The sequence below is a fragment of the Colossoma macropomum genome, unplaced genomic scaffold, assembly GCF_904425465.1.
Source record: "Colossoma macropomum unplaced genomic scaffold, Colossoma_macropomum, whole genome shotgun sequence".
Lineage (NCBI taxonomy): Eukaryota > Metazoa > Chordata > Actinopteri > Characiformes > Serrasalmidae > Colossoma > Colossoma macropomum.
The window spans coordinates 19,041,065-19,061,388 of NW_023494807.1; the positions used below are offsets into that span (position 1 = coordinate 19,041,065).

Below are 20,324 nucleotides of genomic sequence, written 5' to 3' on the forward strand. Positions count from 1 at the left end.
GGAGATCTGCCACCCACTGCTCACAAAACAGCCGAAATAGCAGGCAGGTCACTTTCAGCCATACACCTTCACCTGACGGCAGGCATTAACACTGCACCAACTACCCCTGAACCCAGCACAGGATAGTAAAAGTAACACCTGTGCTAATCATTGAGCTAACAGCATCAACTTAGTGCTAAACTTTGAGTCAATATTTGTTTATTACAGTAACAAGGACCCTCAAGAACAAGAGCTCTGTTATCATTTTGTTTATTTATTATCTTGGCAATTAGTTCATACACAATTGTAAATTTTGTAGGCTAGCTAACAACTAATTGTTAACTGATTTTGAACCATGTACGATTTCACAAGGCATAAATACCTTTAAAGATAGGAGATGTGAAGGATAGGCTCTATGTAATGTTGATTGTATTATCGTTAAATGTCAGTTTAAGTACTTCTACTTGCGTTATTGTTTCATTTAACATCAATTTCACAGCACTTTTACCTCAGTGTGGCTTTTAGCCGTTCCTCCCGCCTTTCCGCGTCACCCAGTCGTGCGCGTGCCCGTGCGCGCGCTCTCCCCGCCCCCTCGCGCTCTTGGCAGTCTGAGCGGAGAGCAGCGCGAGGAAGCGCTGAAGGCGGCGGGAGCGCGAGCTACGGAGCGCGTGAAAGAGAGACAGAGATGACCACACGGCACTCGGTAAGTCTCCGTGTCCGCGCGCGCGTCTGTGTGTGGCAGCAGTAACTTTATTGTATCAGAGCAGACGGAACTCGTTCCTCCGAACATTAGGCGTGTCGATGAATCACCACAACAGAACTTTTGTCGATGGAGGAGAGATCACGAGCCAGTCTTTTATTCGACACGGTGAACACGGTTCTCCTGCGAATGCTCTTTATTTTATTCCAGCACGGTTCTATCGTTCAACACAGTGGAGTGAGGCAGCATGGGTTTATGGGTTAATCACTGGAGATCACTTTCAGACACCAGCACACAGCAGAATCACTGAAACCCAAAGCACAATGTTTGGGTTCAAGTGGACTTTCTATAGGTCCTGATTCAACACTATAGGTCTTCATACTATAGATTTTAATTTAACACTGTAGGTCTTAATTAAACACTATAGGTCTTCATACTATAGGTCTTAATTAAACACTATAGGTCTTCATACTATAGGTCTTAATTTAACACTATAGGTCTTAATTTCATACTGTAAGTCTTACTTTAATACTATAGGTCTACATACTATAGGTCTTAATTTAACCCTATAGGTCTTATTTTAACATTATATGTATTATGTATGTATATTCATACTACAGATCCGAATTTAACCCTATAGGTCTTAATTTGACAGCATAGGTCTTCATACTAGGTCTTAATTTAACACTATAGGTCTTAATTTAACACTATAGGTCTACATACTATAGGTCTTAATTTAACACTATAGGTCTTCATACTAGGTCTTAATTTAACACTATAGGTCTTAATTTAACACTACAGATCTTAATTAAATACCATAGATCTTAATTCAACATTATAGGTCTTCAAATTGTATCTTTTTTAAACCCTATATATCGTAATTCAACACTGTAGGTCTTAATAGTGTAGGTCTTAATTCAACACTATAGACCTTAATTAAGGAAGATAGGTGTTAATTTGCCACTATAGATCTTAATTCAGCAATGTAGATCTTAGTTTACCTCTATAGATCCTAATTCAATGCTACAGGTCTTAATTCTGCACTACAGGTCTCATTTCAAGGTCTTAATATATCTATAGGTCTTAGTACTGTAGGCCTTCATTCAAGACTATAGGTCTTCATTGAATGCCATATGTCTTAGTTCAACACTACAGATCTTAATGCAGCAATTTACTTCTTAGTTTTGCACTATGTATCTTCATTAAATGCTATGGGTCTTAATTCCGCTATATATTTTATAATTTGAGGTCTTTATATATATAGGTCTTAATACTATAGGTGTTCATTCAACACTAAAGGTCTTCATTCAATGCTATATATCTTAATTCAACACTACAGATCTTAATTCAGCACTATAAGCCTTAATATTATAGGTGATTCAACAAAATAGGTCTTAATACTGTAGGTCATAATTCAACGCTGTAGGTCTTAATACTGTAGGTCATAAATCAGTACTATAGGTCTTAATACTGTAGGTCATAATTCAGCACTATAGGTCTTAATACTGTAGGTCATAAATCAGTACTATAGGTCTTAATACTGTAGGTCATAATTCAGCACTATAGGTCTTAATACTGTAGGTCATAATTCAGCATTATAGGTCTTAATTGAATGCTATATATCTTAATTTAATACTGTAGATCTTAATTCAGCAATATAGGTCTTAACTTAGCACTAAAGGTCTTAATTCAACACTACAGGTCTTAATTCAATGCTGTATATCTTAATTCAATATGCAGATCTTAATTCAGCAAAATAGGGCTTAACTCTGCGCTATAGGTCTTAATCCAACACTGTCTCAATATTATATGTCTTAATTCAACACTATATGTATTTGTTCAACATTGTGGATCTTCAGCACTATAGATCTGAGTTCATCAAGACATATAATTACAGCGTGTATGTCTGAATTCAGCGCTAGTTCTTTGTCTAACAGTAACACTACAGTTGATCTGTTGGTGTTTATTCAGCTCTGAGCGCGTTGCTGTGCCTGGTTCGTTTGCATCTACAGAGGGGAACGCGTTTTATAACAGGTTAGCCTGTAGGGCGCGATTGAAATGCTTACTTAATGAGAGTTATCGTTAATAAACATGGTGCTATTGTGTCATCTGAGATATCTCAATCTGTGGTCAACAGCGAGTGGACGGGAGTTCAGGAAGAGATGGTAGGATGTGGGGGGACTGTGGGGCTGCGTGCCTGGTGGGGAAAGTCGTGGCAACTGCCGGGAAAACAAAGGCATGTGTGGGGTAGAGGAGGGAACCGCGCTCAAGATATTAAGGGATTATCTTCGAATATTCCGTTGTTTTCTTTTTATCTTTTTTGAAAGTAAATACATGGTTATCCTCGCCGTGGTATGAAAGGGGTCAGACGAATCCTTTCACATGCTTAACCTGACCCATACATCGTGATGTTGGGTAATCTCCAAGTGCACTAACTGCTCAGTCCAGCTAACGGTGGGATCTAAAGCCCCGCAGAGTAATCTGATGGAGAGCTATTGTTTAGCTGCGGCGTTTAATCCCCGGAAATCAGATAGCGGAAGATCATGAGAGAACGGAATGAAAATCCCGGCATGGTAAAGCAACGACAATCGCATTATATCTGACTGTGATATATACTTAACGCTGTGGCTCAGCCTAATGCGAGCTCTCCACTCTCTGATAGCAGCCTGTCATGCGGATCCCATTAATCTCAATGTGCGCGTTTGAAGGCTTCAGGACCACGGACAGGGTCCTCTCTGGTGGCTTAACCAGAGAACTTGTAGAGAGGAGAATTACCACTCTGTCATGTCTTCCGGGTTTCTCAAACGCTAGAGGGCGCTCCAGAGCGAGTGTAAAAATGAATGGGTTAAGATGGAAATGCTTAAACATTTTTTGATATAAAAGATTACATTCATTACCTGAACACACAACAGCATAAACATTTTAACACTGCTGTTATATTTTTAAACGCGTTTGAAGGAGTTATAGAAGTTTAAAACGGCGCCTCATGAACGTTCATGACGTCAGCGAGCACGAACAGCCAATGAGCTGCTCCGCTCGCCAGCCAGTCAGCACTCAGTAGCAGTAATGCCAGCGTCCTGCTGCCCAAAACCCGTTTGCTGTAGAAAAATGGAGACAGGTAAGTTTTCTTTGCTTTTTTAGTGAAATACATTCTTCTACTTTCTAAAATTAAAGGAAAGTTCTGGGCAAGTGATCAAAAACTATTTAAACTTTTCGTTTTTGTCTATTTAGCTCCATTTATCCCCATTCATTGAGAACTCGCTCACAGGCGTCCTCTGGAGTTTTGCATGCCTGTTTTTTATGTAATGAGGGAAATAGGAAGAGGCCAGGCTCCTCATAAACCGGCTCTGGTTTAACCCTTAAACAGCAGATTTATTATTCAGTTATGCATCTTAACATATTTTGCTCGGCAATCATCTAGACTTCATGCTCCGCTCACAAAATCAACTGTTTCTAGGTTCTACAAGCTTTACAGAAAAACTCACATTCACTCTAATAGACAGAGCCTTTCTTGCATGCTAGGGATGTACAATGAATCATATTAATATTGCTTGATATTTTCTTTAAAATGTATATCAGCATTGGACACATAAATGTTTTTTCTTCATGTTGCTAATTGAGGAAAATGTTGTCCCAATTTCTACATTTTACGTATCTACACTGTTAGAAATAAAGGTTCTGTGCAGGTACTTTTTTCATTCATCAAGGTGCAAACAATGTACATGTTCCCTCAAAGGTACAACTGTTGTTTTAAGGTCCTTAAATAAGTTTTTCCAGGTGAAAAGTACATATTTGTACCTTTTCATAATCTGTTTTAGGACAGAACAATCGAATAAAAAGCCTGGAAATGAAACTGCCTGAAGTCTGAAACCCATAGACGTCACCGAATGATGAGTTTCCTCCATTCTGATCCTTTGCCAGGCCTTTGCTGCAGCTGCTGCTTGTTTGTGGTACTTTTGAGCCTGGGTCCTTCTGCCTTCAGTTTTGTCTTTAGAAAATGAAAAGCATGCTCAGTCAGGTTGAGGTCAGGTGACTAACTCGGCCATTTCTTTGACTTGAAATCCCAGGCTTATTACAGTGTGCAGTAAGTGTGCAATAAAACTTTGGGCCCGGCAGGGTCTGGTCATTTAAGGGGTCTTGTTTTCGCTTTTGTGGTTTGTTTTGGGTCATTATCTATCTGTACTGTGAAGTGCCAACCTATCAGTTTTTCAGCATTTGACTCAATCTGAGCAAAGGTATAACTCTATACATTTCAGAATTCATCCTGCTACTTCTACTAGAAGTCACATCATCAGTAAACACCAGTGACCCAGTTTCTTTGGCAGCCATACATGCCCATGCCATAACACTGCCTCCACTGCCTTTCTTTCCTTCTTCGTACTCTTCTCTTCCCATCATTCTGGTAGAAGTTAATCTTGGTTTCATTTGTCCAAAGAATCTTGTTCCAGAACCAGGCAGGCCTTTTTACATGTTTTCTAGCAAAGTCTGTTCTTGAGTGTTACCAGTCGTTTGCATCTTGATATAAACCCTCTGTGTTTATGTTCATGAAGGCGTCTATTGATGGTAGACTTTGACAATGATACACCAACCTCCTCTAGAGTGTCCTTGACTTGTCTAGATGTTGTGAAGAGCTTTTGCTTCATCACAGAAATAATTCTGTGATCATCCACTTTAGTTGTCTTTGGTGGTCTTCTAGGCCTTTTGGTGTTGAGTTCGCCAGTGCATTCATTCTTTGAAGAATGCACCAAATTGTTGATCTGGCTGCTCCTAAAGCTTCTGCTCTCTCTCTGATAGATTTATTTTGTTTTTTCAGTCTACTCTAATCTAAAAGCCCCCTTCACTTGCATCAATGTCTCTTTGAACCCCACACTGAGTGTTCCCATGAACAGCTATCAAATGCATATTCAACACTTCGAATCAACTCAAGACCTTTTATCTCCTTAATCTGTCATGAAATAGTGGGGGGACAGGCCACATCTGGCCATCAGTGCTTATCAGTCAACTGTCCAATTAATTTTGAGCCTGTAAAAATGGATGGACTATGTAAAAAAATAATAATTCCAAAATGGTTAATGCAATATTGTTTTAAACCCCCTTAAATTAAAGCTTAAAGTTTACACTTCGTTCACATCTTGATTGCTTCGTTTTAAAATGCATTGTGGTGGCGTACAGAGGCACAATTACAAAAATTATGTCACAGTCCAAATACTTATGGACCTGACTGTACAATATTGGATATCGGCATTGGCCTACAATTCCTAAATTGGTGCATCCCTATTAGTAGGCTCGTACACTTATGTATTTTTAGAGTTTATTGTGATGTTGGAAGAGAAAATATTTTACAATGACAAAGCTGATGGCTTACTTTAATATTTTTATTTAGATTTTATTTGTATTTATTTTATTTACTATGTATTTATTTGGTCAATTTATTAGTTTAAAGATTTGATTTTGTGTACAGGTATGTTAAAAAATATTTTTTTAAAATAGCATGATTTGGGTGAGTAGGACCCCAAGGAAGATGTTGTTTAGGGCCTCCATGTCACGCCTCAGGAGGACTCCATTGCCCACAACCCCTCGGGAGATCTTATGACTGTGGAGGGTTGTGCACGCACCTATCAGCGCTCTCATTCACCGGAGTACTAAATACATTCACCTGTGTTTATTGTCATATGACCCACTTAGTATAGTTTATAAGCCCGGGCTTTAGTCTTAGTCGTTGCGAGGTATTGTTTCTTCTTGAACTTGCTGAGCGTTTCTATTATCTGTTTGCCACTACCTGTTATGACCCACGTTTTGTTTCACTGACCTTGATTTTTGCCTGTCCCTTCTTGTACTTTTGCTGACTGTTTTTGGATACGTGTTTTGACTTTTTGGCCTGGTTTTTTGACCACGATATCGGATCTCTCCCTTGGTGTTGTTTGCTTTGGTTATGATCACTTCGGTGATATTGTACTGCTTCCTGGTTACGATCCATGCATGTTTTTTGACCTCTTCTTTGTCGCACTCGAATAAAGCCTGGTGTACATTTTTTATCCGCAAGCGTCTGGATTCTGTTGCATCGTCACACTCCATATGTTCAGAAATGGCTCTGCTAAAACATTTAGGTTGGAGTTTAGATTTGCTACGTAACTTTGAGTTTACAGTTTAAAAGCCTGCGCTGTTGAGCTCAACTGTGTTATTGTATCTAACTGAAAGTAAGCAGGTTAAAAAAAACAGTGCAGCGTGATTACATGGCAAAACTACATCCAGTCTGTCCTTAGAGTGATCTTTCACTCTTTCACTCAACTTCATAGACTCATATTTACCACTCAGTCACTTTGTACAGATGTTGTAAACAAGTATTTTTGAATCCATTGTTCTTTGTGCTCTGTTTAACGCTGTGCTGAGGCAAAAATCAGTGATGTCTGCCTTTTAATCTGCCCTTCTCCTTTAATAGCATGATTTCTCAAAGCTGTTGTCACCTTTATTTTTTAATATAGTAACACATTCTTACAGAGCCAAACATTTGTTTTTAGTATTTAGTGTGTTCAGCTTTGTCTTTATTACAGCTTCCATTCTTTTAGGGAGACTTGCTTTTAGTTTATCAAAGAAATCTGCAGAGATATTTTTCCACACCTCCAAAGCTGGTCTCATGAGCCAAGTAATTCCAAGCATTTTCATGATGTTGAGGTCTGGACTCTGGGGTGGTCAGTCCATTGTTCTGAGAACACCAGCAGCTTCTTTGTTTGATTTGCAAATTTTCTTCTTTTTTTGTCTGTTTCCTTTTCTCAGACTCATAGTGTTGAGTTGTCTTCTCACAGTGGAAGGATGGACAGAAACATCTGTGGGTTTTTTCAGATATGAAGTAAGAGTGGAGCCTGATTTCTCCTCTCTCTCGAAGATGAAATCTTTTTGCGCTGTTTATCTGATGGGCACAGTTTTATCTGAGGGTCTACCAGGTTGTGTTATGTATTTTGTGTACATTATGTAGTGAGGAACTGAAGTGTTGGCCTATATGTGGGTCCTTGCAGTTCAAAGGTTTAGGTAGTGCAAAGTAAATGGCCAGTGCTTTAGTTCAGCATGACACATACGCAGTGGGCTGATGCCGCTTCAGCTAACAGCAGTAAGCCTAAACAGAACAGCTGCCCATTTCTGCATGTGAAAGCAACAAAGCGTCTAACCACCTGCCCAACCCTTTCATTTCACACCTTTTCCTTCTTCTCTCTGTGTTCACACATTAGCCTCTCTGCAAGCTGACAGCGCTGAACCAGACACACTGAAACTCCACCTTCCTGCAACCCAGCTATGCTGACAGCTGTGAGAAAATGTGTGAAAAGTAGGGAGTGGTTTATGTGGAAAACACTAGAGGCTTTATTTTTACTGTGTCTCGATGTTCTTTGGCGCTGAGTTAAGCAGCATTTTGGACTCATTGGTATATTGAAGTTCTGTCATGATTAGCATTTGCATGCTGCGTTCAGTGAAGGGTTGGTGATATATAGGGTCTTTTCACAAGATACAGAAATACGTTAACACTGGATAAAATAATTTCTGCTATTGCCTTGTGGACGATTATTACCCTCACAAAAACTAGCGTTCGCATCACTTCAACTCTCCATAGAAAGGTATGTTACTTTATTGTGTCACAGTTGCCAATATTGAAATTCAAAGATGTGTCCAGAATTGTTGGAGAACAATAAACACACAACAATGGGTGTTTATTCAATGCATTTACATGCACTTGGGTAATCAGATAATGGGGAAATTCTAGGTCTGCAGGCAATTTTTGCGGATTTCTGCTCTGCAACCAGCTGTTAAGCTCACAGAAGAACATGTAAACGTAAACGTAACATAAAACTCAAACTTTATGCCACAGCTTTTTTTAAAAACATTGAACCACTTCTGTGGAAAATATGAATATTCATGATCTAGGTGATGAAGAATATTAAAATCCTTAATTTTATCAAGCATGTATTTGGTTTCAGTGTCACTAAAGTGTTGCCATCTCGTGGGTGTTGTGTTAAACACTGCTTGCTGTTTCCAGGACAGTGGCCTGTTTCGCACATGTGCAGACTGAGAAAAATGAAAGAAATCAGAGTAAGAGTTTACATGCACTGAAAAACCTGATTACTGAGCTAAAATCCAGCTCTCTTTATAAGATTTCTTAATTGGATTTCCAGGCCTTAATCAGTTCTAAGAAACCAGAGCATGCTGTTTACAAGACCACTTTAATAATCAGATAATCCAGTCAATATTGGATTTTGGCAGTTATTAAGTGCATGTAAATGCACTTAGTGTGGGAGTCCAAGTTGAACAAAGGATATACATTCTTCATGCAAAAAGTCCTTTACAGCTATCACAGAACAACAACATCAGCTAATGTCTACAGAGTGATAAAATGATGGATAGGTGAAAATGACTATAACCAACAAACTAGATTAGCCTTGTTAGCTGGAGATGAAACAGCTTGCTAACAATGAACTAGTTGGCAAAAAGGTAAGCATGCATACATTCTGGCAGGGGGGCATGTCGCATCGTCATGGTCCATAGCACCACTGTAGACATTTTCCAACCACAGGCTCCAGTGAATGGACATTTACTCCCTACTGAGCACCTGCTGTCCCAAATGATTACAGTTTTTAGGGCGAATGAAAACTGTTCCACTGAAAGTGGCTGCAGCACCAACTAGGAAATGCTAACACAAAGATACTTCCCTTCTGTTTATTCCTGCGTCCCTCCTAATAGCACAAATCCATTTTTCCTCAGTTCATCATCAGCTGAAAGGCCATTGAAACTGAAGTACAAACACTCAGGTTAGCTGTACAAGTTCTAATTGGCTACCGTTGTTATTATTGTTGTTTTAGCGGAACCAGTATAACCCTGCAATGTGCACTTCCATCAACACGGAAATGTGAAAAGGGCCTATAGGAAAAAGTGATTAAACTGAAAAAACTGATTAATTACTGATTAAACTATTATCCTGTTGGCCTATTATATGTTCTATTGGACCATGATACGTGATATTCTAACTGATATATAACATAAAGCATACTACATTTTATAATATATTTTGTTAACTATAACATTAAATTATACCTAGACTAAAAATGTTAATTATTATTATATTGCAGTCTTAGTCTTAGTATTACATTGTAACCTTTGGAAGTAAATGAGGGTGAGGTTATTCTCTATTCAAAATCACCACTGAAAGTCAAATAAACTAATAATAATACCCAGTTATACAGTCATGGATAGATCAAATAGAGCCTCAAAGAATAGATTTGATTTAAATGTGTAGCAATAGGATTTTTAATCTGTTTAAAGGTTTCGTTGAAATTTAATAATGATAGAAAAAAAGGTAATTTTCCAGTTACCTCAGACAGCTGGTCTCGAGAACAATCCTAGTTCACCTTACCTCGAGAATGAGGCAAGACAGAGTCAAAACGATGTTGAGGCTGAGACAAGGCCGAGACTGTTAATTTACAGACAGGACCTGAGTACTACAACAATATTCTTAGCAACTGTTGCGAGGCTAGAGTACTATTACAGAACAATGGGAAGTCCCAATTAGTCTAATGAAAAATTGTACTGCAAAACTCAATGCATGTTATTCAAATTGGACCAATACAGTGTTTTTGGCTGCATAAAGCTGAGTTTCCAGTTTAACATGCTACACTACCAAACTGGACTATGTTATTTTAGCTGATTGAAACTTGGCAGGTTGGAATCGACAACTAGACTTTTGCTACCATGCTAACATGAGCTTGATTACATGACAAAAACTGACCTTTAAGTTTTCACTCTCAAATGATCGCTACAGTTCAGTACAACTGTTCTTTAAGTTGAATGGGATTTGGTTCTGTGAAGCTTGTCCAACCCAGCAACAGATGGTGTGTACATGGATAGGTAGTTAGAGGTGGATAATATGACAATATGTACTGTCATCATGATGTCATGTTACATCACTGTATTTTTCTGTGCATATCATGGATATCCTCAGTACTTCAGAAACACTGACCAGCTGCATGTTTCATCACAAAGAGAGCATAATTAGATCTGGTTGATTGGACTTTGTGCAGTACAGAATGTGAGAAGATGAATAAAAGTTACTGTACTCAGTTTTTGATTGTACTTTTTTGACACAGGGTGGCATTATTGGTTCTTTTTGTTTATTCCAACTTAACACACCTCTTTTCAAATATTTTGAAAATGTCTAGTATTGTAATGTTGCATTTTTGCCATATCGCCCACCCCTATGGACGGGTCAGCTGCAGAGCTGATGATTAATCCTCTGGCTTTGTACTTCAGTCTCTACCACAGCTGTTCTGTTCTGGTGATGGTCTCTTTCTAAGTCGTGCTGTCATGGGCTTCTAAAAACCTTGCACATATCTGCAGAACAAGACTGGCTTTTCTACTAGAAGTGCAGTAAGAGCAAACTGAAAGTTCACTTAGACCTCAGACTGTCGATCTATACCCCAGAGTTTAAGTCCAGCTTCCTCATTAAGGAAACTCAAAAAGTAAGTAGACTGATTTACACTACAAAAAATGTGGTTTGCGCTTGCTGTCGTTTTTAAATATGCAGCATTTGGCCGACAGCACAGACTGTTCTATAGTGAAATTACCATGAACAATGAGCATGGGTAACTAAAATTGGGTCGGAAGGCCCGGCAGTACTGCACATGCACAGGCGCTTATTAAATTTTTCATTCCAGGACCTGCGTGTCTCTACACGTGCACTCCACAAGAAAACAGCGGCATGCTGCACTGCCAAAACTTCCAAGATCAATAGAGCTACACAGATAGAAACTTCGTTACTTCATGAATTAATGATTAATGAGTACTTCGTCAATCCCACAGGACATTACTAGAGAGAATAGACTCAAATGATCAATAAAACAGGAAATATAATAAAATAGAATGAAGTGCAATGAAGTGCGTCAGTCAAAATAAATGCAGAAAATTTTGAATTGTTGGACATATTCAGCATGATATAGAGTCCTAGCAGGAAGGGCTGTGTCGAGGCTGGATTATTCTGGAAATGAAGGTGCTCTGATGTTTGACTACAGTGTCACAGAGGTGGTGTGAGATATTGTTCATAATGCGCAGTTTCAGCATCCTCGTCTCGTCCAACAAGCCTTGGATCAGCATATAGCCATTTTTATTAAGTCTGTTGGCATCCCTCCTACTTTTCCACCATAATGTGGGCCCACATTTCAACTCCTCACTGTCATAACAACAGAATTTGCAGATTAGTTTCATGGTTATGCAAGGAGGCCCAAAAACAATAATGTTAATAGTTACTGGACAGTAAGTGAATAATAAGCCTGCAGTTTCAGAGTTAAGGGGCAGTTCCAGCAGTTAACATGTAAACATTGTCATTCAGGGTGGTTTGGTGTGAGACGCTCCGTTCTAGAGAAACTTAACAAGTCAGAAGTGTTCACAGTGGTGTTAATAGGACCCAGACGTCTGAAGCCTTTAATGCCTTTTAAGGCTCCCTCACAGGAAACTATTGCACAAAAAAGTTACAGATACACTGCACGCAGGACGTTCTAAGGCAAAGAAAACGCATTGTGGAATTAGTAAAGAAATCTGAGACAATACATTTCTCTACAATGTAGCATTTCACATCAAACCACTCTGAATAACCTTGTTTACATCTGAGTGAGGGATTTTTGTAGTGATTTTTAGCAATGAGTGGAATTTCTCTTTAACCCTGTCTTGCCCAACTCCGCCATTCTTTTCTCTTTGTCCACTGTAACTCATTAAAATCTGCCCCAGAATAGCTGTGCCACCAGCATGTCCACATTGGTCATAGTAAAATGGATCAGCATGTGGAATTGGAGTTTTCTGTATGCTATTGTGTTTTCTTTCACTGTATAAAAAAAGCACCTTGCTGCCTTTATTGTTGGATGCACTAAGGGCTTAGTATTGATTTGTGTTCTTCGGAGTAACGATAAAAGGTGAAGTGTACAATATTCCTATTCATGTTTGCTTGCTTAAAATGGTGGATATTAAAATCTACAAATTTTCAGACAGATTGGATTCAGTATTATGACAACAGCAAGGAGAAATAAGGAGAAATTCTTTTTTTCCCAGAGAAAAGTCAATTAAAAGCAAATATAGACACTTTCTTGCCTCTGCACTGAAATGGTAATCAAGCTCTTCTTCTACTGAGTCCTCTATGTGACCATTTCTTTAAGGTGGGCTACAGGTGAAGACTGTGATAGAGCAGAAAGCCATGTAAGGCTGGTAAGGAGCAGGGAACTGTGCTTATGGATTCAGAGGTTTATGTGAACAGCCTTGGCTATATGCGTACCACGCGTGGGAGTGTGTTCGTATTGTTTTTTGGCCTCCATGCTTTCACACACATTAGGCCTGAGGAGAGGCATGTCCTTTTGAGAGAGGCGAGAGGCTGCTCTTCACAGACGGAGGTGTGCGGTCCACCGAAATATCACCCAGCAATGCAGCCAACTCATAAACTCTCTGAAGACGAGGACTGTGAGGTTGAGGGTGCTCATTCAGGCTCTTTGAAGAAGGCATGGACTTGCTATGTGTGTGTGTGTGTGTGTGTGTGTGTGTGTGTGTGTGTGTCTGTGTGGAATAGGCTGTGCATGGGGGAGTGTGTGTGTGTGTGTGTGTGTGTGTGTGTGTGTGTGTCTGTGTGGAATAGGCTGTGCATGGGGGAGTGTGTGTGTGTGTGCTATGTATTGTTCTTCTGCCTTTGCTCTGAAAGAGAGAGAGAGAGAGAGAAGCAGTTTGTTCTCACAGACAGTATGCTACATTTATAAAATAAGAATGTTAAACAAATTCTTATGAATCTTTTGCGATATGCTTACCATGATCAGTACTTGACATCTTAACATCACCCGTGTCCCAGTACCTACAAAGTTGCATGTAGAAACTAAATTGAAGATGTTTTCTAGAGCTAAATTGATGAATGTCAACCTACTCAATCTATATATAACAATAAAACGGCCTGCGCCCAGTAAAATTATGACTTAATAATGATCATTCTGTTCAGAATTAATTAATCATGGCATTGTTTCTACAGTTGGGCAGTGTAACAGTCATATCCCATGATATTTGAAAATCATGATCGCATTTCAAAATTACCAATCAGGAATTTTTATGGCCGATTGCAATTCCTATTTCTTTACAGCCAAATTGGCTGATAGCCGATTATTTTAACATTTTTTTGACATTTGAAGCTCACACTGTATGGGCTAAATTAACACATAAAACACACTAGCACATTTCCAGTTCATTTTATTAGCCAAACTTCCAATATTGCCAATATTACTTGCTTTTTAATGGTGCTACATCAAAAGTAAGAGGCAGCTGGCTATTTAGCATAACATGCAGGAGACATGCATAATAATGCTACAGTATTTTGGTATAGATGTAGCAGTGGCAAGTCCAATACAGCATAAGTGCACCTACCTCACATTTAAGTCATAAAACTGTAGCACAGATCTGCCAAAATGAAAACAACAAATTGCCACGTGCTGCTTCATGCTTTGAGCAAAAATCAACAGACTCGGATCTTGGCTGAGTCCGAATGTGCATCCCTAGTGATTTCCAATTGATGTAAACTAGCACAAAACAATCCATCTAACAACAGTTGTTAAATAAACTGGGTAGTAACTGTCACTCCAACACCAGTCACTCAATGTTGCTCCCTCAGATTTAAGTCTTTATCGTCTAAAGTTGTGCCAGTGGAGCACAAGTTAGGTGGAATCAAACCTGTCCTGTGGTGTGTGGAGCTGTTAGCCTGCTAGATACGCTAGCTTTAGCTCAAGGGTGTTCAATCCTGGTCTCCTGCCACCTTGGACAGTTGAGATCCAACACACCTGACTGTAATATTCAGATTCCCTTAAAGGTCTTCATTACCTGAATGAGGTGTGTTTGATCAGTATTGCAGCTAAACTCTGCAGGGCGGTAGATCTCCAGGACCAGGACTGGGCACCCCTGCTCAAGTACCACTAGGACAGTAACATAGGGCTGGTTGTGCTAGCTTGGCCAGCAGGCCGACCAGTCCACAGACCACATTACTGTTCTAGTTACTGTTACTGTACTAGTTACAGTGTAGTAAGACCACATTACAGGGAGCAACATCAGTGTTGGAGTGACTGCTAGCTGGAATCGAACCTGACCTGTTGTAATATCTGGAAATAGCTTAACAGTATAAAAAATTGGATACCATACATGAGAAATTACATTATGAGAACTGAAAACACAGCACTGAAATCTACTTTGGCATGTTTGAAACTAGAACTTGTACACAGTTCATTCTGCCTGTAGAACGGATAATACATGCACATTTGGATCCTCCAAAACATTTTCCCACCTCAGACAAGAGAGTGACAAGTCTTAGAAGGGAGCAGACTTCATTGAGATGCAGCAAAGGAAACTACAAAGTGACCACCTGCGTCTTTGTTCATCTGTGAAAGCAGCTTTAAAGCAAAAAGCTCAAACAAACTGAAGAGCTCAGAAAGCTATCGCTACGCTTTTGCGCTAATATGCTCATGAACATACTCCATAGTCCTACGTGTTGATGTATGGTGCAGTGTAGTCTATTGTGAATATGATTAAGCTGTTTTGCCTTTTGGTATTGGTGTTGAAAAAGACTCTTTTTGAAGGCTCCTAACCCCTGGGCCTGTTATGGCACTCCAGTAGGGGTTTAAGCCAGTACAATCAAACTCACACTCCCAACAGACTGTCATTCTAAGGCCCTGACATTTCCAAAAACCAGTGCGCCATGGCAGCTGTGCCCAAAGACATTTACGAGATGAATTATTCATGGAACCCTCACTCTAAGCCACACATAATTATGAATGATTAGGCAAATGGATCACCTACTGGCAAAGTCAGGGGTGAATTGTACATTATTCAGCGCAATTAAGCAATGGCGTCTTTGCAAAGTAGTTGGTTTATTGATTGGAGTGTGTATGCGATGAGGCAGTTTGGGGATATGTCAGTGTGCTACTGCCTGTCATAAAACACAACAAATAGAGACTTTTAGAGGAAGAAAAAGGGAGGGAGGGCAGCACAATAAATTGTGCGAGAACATAAGTTGTGGTTTTTGCAAATGGTTAATTGGCTAATGCTCATTACACGCAATTATTAACACTAATTCATAATCAAGCTAAAGCTCACTGCCTGTCTAATTGTACAGACATAGCCAAAAAAGTCAAGCTAAACAATATACTAATGTACAGATTACTGTTAATTTTGTTTAATAACCCTAATCACAGTATTACGGGGAAGCGTTTATTTTATTATTTTGTTATGATTATGCAATCCTAGGGGGATGCACTTGTACTGTGAAGCTATTAAGCGCCATCTGTACATTCAATGAGCTCTTAGGTGGGGGAGGGTAGTTTGTTCAAATGAAATGGCAAATGAGCGTCATCAGGGTCATCGCTGTCATAACATATAAATGGGATTTCAAACGCTAAGCATTCCTTATACATATAGATTTCAGTCCCTGTCTGTTTAAATTTCTATCACGTGACATGACAGCACTGGTGACATTTCAAGCGTGCAAGTGACTGGAACAGAATGTGCAATTCTGCAATCATGCCCCCATAAAGTTTTCTATTAAAGGTGACAGGCCCTTTGGCTTTAAGCAGAAGGCCAAGGAATTGTCTTTCACTTACCATAACATCCCGTATATGTGTACTTCTTTATATATACTTGCTGAAAGGTTTATCTTGTTCTCTTTGCACTAGTTCTTTTTATTTCACACATTTCTTTTCCCAGAGTGAGTCTTCAAAACATCAACCAATTCACCTCATTCTCATGGCAACCATTTTGCTTATTACATCAAGCAGAGGGTGGGAAGAGGGTAATTAGTCACTCAGTACTTGTGGGAAAGTATCTTTCCAGACCCGTTTGTCCATTTTCAATGCTTTCAAAACTCGGGGACATCTTCATTTTTTCCAGTTTCTGACTGACTACCCTGTTCCCTTGAGAATAAGGTGAACAATTCATTCCCTTTTAACTTATCAACATATTTCTGTTCCCCTGCAGGGTGATTAAAAGCTCCGTCGTCCAGTAGGCACGATGATAGCCACAGGCGGCCTCCTGAGGATCTCCCGACGCCAGGATTCGCTGCGTGCCAAGAACCGGGCAGAGAACAAGAGAAGGAGGAAAGCCAGGAAAAAGAGGAAGAATGACGTGGTGGTGGTGAAGGGCAAGTTGAACCTGTGCTCTGTCTCAGGATTAGCAGCAGCAATCGGAGTGATGGTCTTGATGGTGGGCATAGCCATGGCTGTCCTGGGCTACTGGCCCAAAGGGAATCCGGCGAAACAGTCAGGCAATGTGGACAAAAACTCTCAACAGGGTTCCAACTTTATAAGCAATAATAAGCTGCAGACACAGCTGAATAACAGTGATGCTGCAGGTAACTCCACCAAGCCCATTTCTCCTGTTTCCCAACCCGCTGGGTTCTTGGGAGGCTTGTTCACCGACTACCAGTACCCAGACAACCTCAAAGTGTTTGGGCCGCTGGTCATGGGCATCGGCATATTCCTCTTTATCTGCGCCAATGCCGTGCTCCACGAGAACCGTGACAAGAAGACCAAGATCATTAACTTAAGGGACATCTACTCCACGGTCATCGACATCCACAGCCTGCGGTCCAAAGACTGTTCTCCATTCAATGGGCTGCTCAGCTGTTCGCAGTCCAGGGCCGGAGACAAACCGGCCACATATGGTACTTCTATGCCTTCCAGAGGCTCCTGGCCTTCCACTCTGTCCTGCAAAGGCCTGGACTTCAGGAGACCATCATGTGCTAGGAAATGCAGTTGGTCAAGGGAGAGGCAGTCATTCACTGATACAATATACAGCATTTACAGGGACCAGGCCAGGTTCGAGGAACCAGCGCCTACTCCCAAAGAGTGGGAAACCCGCTCCATAGTCGCTTCCTCGGTCAACGCATTCACTTTACCCGTGATCAAGCTCAACAACCGTGAAATGGAGGCCAGAGAAAGAGATTCCGCTGGCGATGCCCCCTGCAGTCCAGAAAAGGAACTGCAGCCATCATCATGCCAGAGCTCGGGAGAGCTTATTGGCACGTCCGTGCAAACAAAAGCAGAAGTGTCAAGGGCAGCCTTGTCAGTGTCCCAGGACTCCAAACTCTCGGGTGAAGTTCAAGTGGGATCCAGAGAGCACCAGCAGCAGCAGCTGCTGCAGCCTAGCCCTGGGGTCAGGATCCTGGGGTCCCACCTGTCCCTGAACGCTCTTTCTGACCTCGGCGCCGGACGTCATGAAGAAAGGTCGCGGAGGTTCAGCTGTCCCAGGCTGGACCGCTCGGGCAGTAAGGGCTACATCAAACTGGCTGAGCTGGGAGGAGATTCGTTCGAGGCCCCAGATGGGGCACCGGAAACAGGACCTGGAGAGGCAGTGATGCATAGGGAGGGGCGTGTCATGAGTGCGCAAACCCTCCCCTGTAACTCTCTCGCACAACTTCAGATAGATGTTGTGCCATCAAACTCTTGTGCAAGCGATGCAGATGTGGAGCCAAAGGCAAATCTCTAAAAGGCAGGAGGAGCCATGAAAGCAAGATCTAGTCTTTAACTGTTCAGGCTTAGAAACCATTAGCCATTTTCATGCGTTACCAGGGTGTGGACACTATTGTCAGTGAGCCTGTAGCATATTCAAGCGAAAATTTTGATAACGTTTGTACAGAACTCAACACTCCTAAGTACATATAAGTATATTTGAAGAAGGTGTATAAGACACTGGAGCCTCAATCCAGAGGAGCTTGTCACATTTTTGTGCGAGGTTGCAGTCAGTAGATTACTCCAAGAGTAGAAACAAGTCGTTCTTGTGCCTTTCTATGATCTGTTATATGCTCTTTTGTCTTACACGGAAGTAGTGTTGCCTGTTGAGTAATTTTAAATGTAATAATTAACGAACAATTAATAATCCATGAACAGTTTAACCTAACAGAGTTTATTGATGTGTTTTCCTGGACGTTTCACCTACTTTTGTTGCACAGATGACACTCTTGGGGTTTGAATGGAATATCTCTTTACAGTAGATAGTCAAAAACTGTGGGTTACTATCTTTCATGTTCTCTTTTTGATGTACAGCCTATAATTATGCAACCTCATGTGTTTTCCGTTTCACACTTAGTACCTGGATATTGTTGTATAATCAAACAGCAATAAGTGCTAGAGCTGAATTCTCAGGTGTCACCGGGCTTGCAAACAATGAAGGCCATAAATGAAAACATTTAGCTTTTTTTGTTCTTAGAGAAAACTTCTTGTTTTGCTTTGGGATTTTGAGTGTACGTCCTAACAATGTCATATACAAGTGTCACTGATCAAGAGTTAATAGTTAAAACAATAAAAAGAATAGGATTCAAATTTATTTCTGTTTATTCATTTCAGTGTTGTTGCCTTTAATGTTCTAACTACGCATTGCTTTATTCTCTTGCTCTAGTCTATACTGACACCTGGTGGTGATGAGCAGTAGTACAGTTTTACACTAAGGGTGAATCTCAAATGGCCACCTATTCCCTACATAGTGCACTATGTAGGACATAAATAACTGCATATATACCCCAATAGTGTATTATATGTCAAAATAAAGTCATTTATATTCAGCCAAAGCTGCACGACTCCCTGTCTAACATTTAGAGCATGTATTTCATGACCTATGCTGTGCACTTTAGAGGGAGTAGGGATTCTTTCAGTTGAATTAATTGTGGGATGTAAAGAACTGAGCACATCTACTTTATTACTGTTCTTAATCAGATTTAATAATATAGTAACGACAGTTGTGCAATGTATTTTCTGCTATTTTGCTACATGAGAGCAGAACCCATGTAAATGTAAAAGTTTGGAGATTTTGTCATGTAATATTTTGACTGAAATGAGTTATAGCAGAAGTGCAGCATTTCTGTATTCCAACTGAAATTTTATTCCCTGGTTAAAGCAGACTTTTACAGGATTTGATGCATGACTGGATTTAAATTGAGGAGCTTTTATACTTTCACTTTGGTTGAATTCTAAGGGACTTTCCGTCTTATCAGAGCATTAGTAGGCCTGTCTCTGTTTGAGCAAGAGGACAGATTTTTGGGACTTTTGCCACTAATGGATGAATCAACGTTTAGTCTGCTTTTATCATGATGTTGAATCATTATGAGGATGAAGTTGGCTTCTCATTAGATTCTTATTCAAATTTTTTGTGGAATTGTCTTGAAAATGATTTCATTTTATTTTTCAAATAATGAGCTGGTGAATGAGATCTCTGCTATTCACAGTGTTTACTAATATGCATTCACTGTCGATTAACTTTTGTAAGTCTATACTATTTTACACATACATACACGTATTAAAATTTCTCATTTATTTCCAGAAAAAAGAGACAGAAGCTATATTACAACCCTGTTTCTAAAAAAGTTGAGACACTGTGCAAATGTAAATAAAAACAGAATGCAATGATGTGCGAATAAGAGTTAAACAGTTAAAAATATCAAATGTTGAAACTGAGACAGTTTATTGTTTTTTGAAAAAAATACATGTCCATTTTGATTTTGATGCCAGTAACACATTTCAAAGAAGTTAGGATGGGGGCAACAAAAGACTGCTAAAGTTGTGTAATTATAAAAAACACCTGGTGAAACATACACAACTAATTAGGTTAATTGGCAACT

At 40.0% G+C, this 20,324-nt stretch overlaps 1 protein-coding gene across 2 annotated transcripts; it reads left to right on the top strand.

Moving 5' to 3' along the window:
* The first annotated feature begins 585 nt into the window (after positions 1 to 585).
* LOC118797551 (transmembrane protein 200C) lies at positions 586 to 18,979 on the top strand. 2 transcript variants are annotated; one of them, XM_036556912.1, is made up of 2 exons: positions 586 to 682; positions 16,691 to 18,979. In XM_036556912.1, exon 2 carries the CDS (start codon positions 16,724 to 16,726, stop codon positions 18,197 to 18,199), a length of 1,476 nt encoding a protein of 491 aa, XP_036412805.1. In that variant the 5' UTR covers positions 586 to 682; positions 16,691 to 16,723; the 3' UTR covers positions 18,200 to 18,979. The 2 variants fall into 2 exon arrangements, with proteins under 2 accessions (XP_036412805.1, XP_036412806.1); XM_036556913.1 differs by lacking the exon at positions 586 to 682 and adding an exon at positions 8,093 to 8,283.
* Positions 18,980 to 20,324: the final 1,345 nt, after the last annotated feature.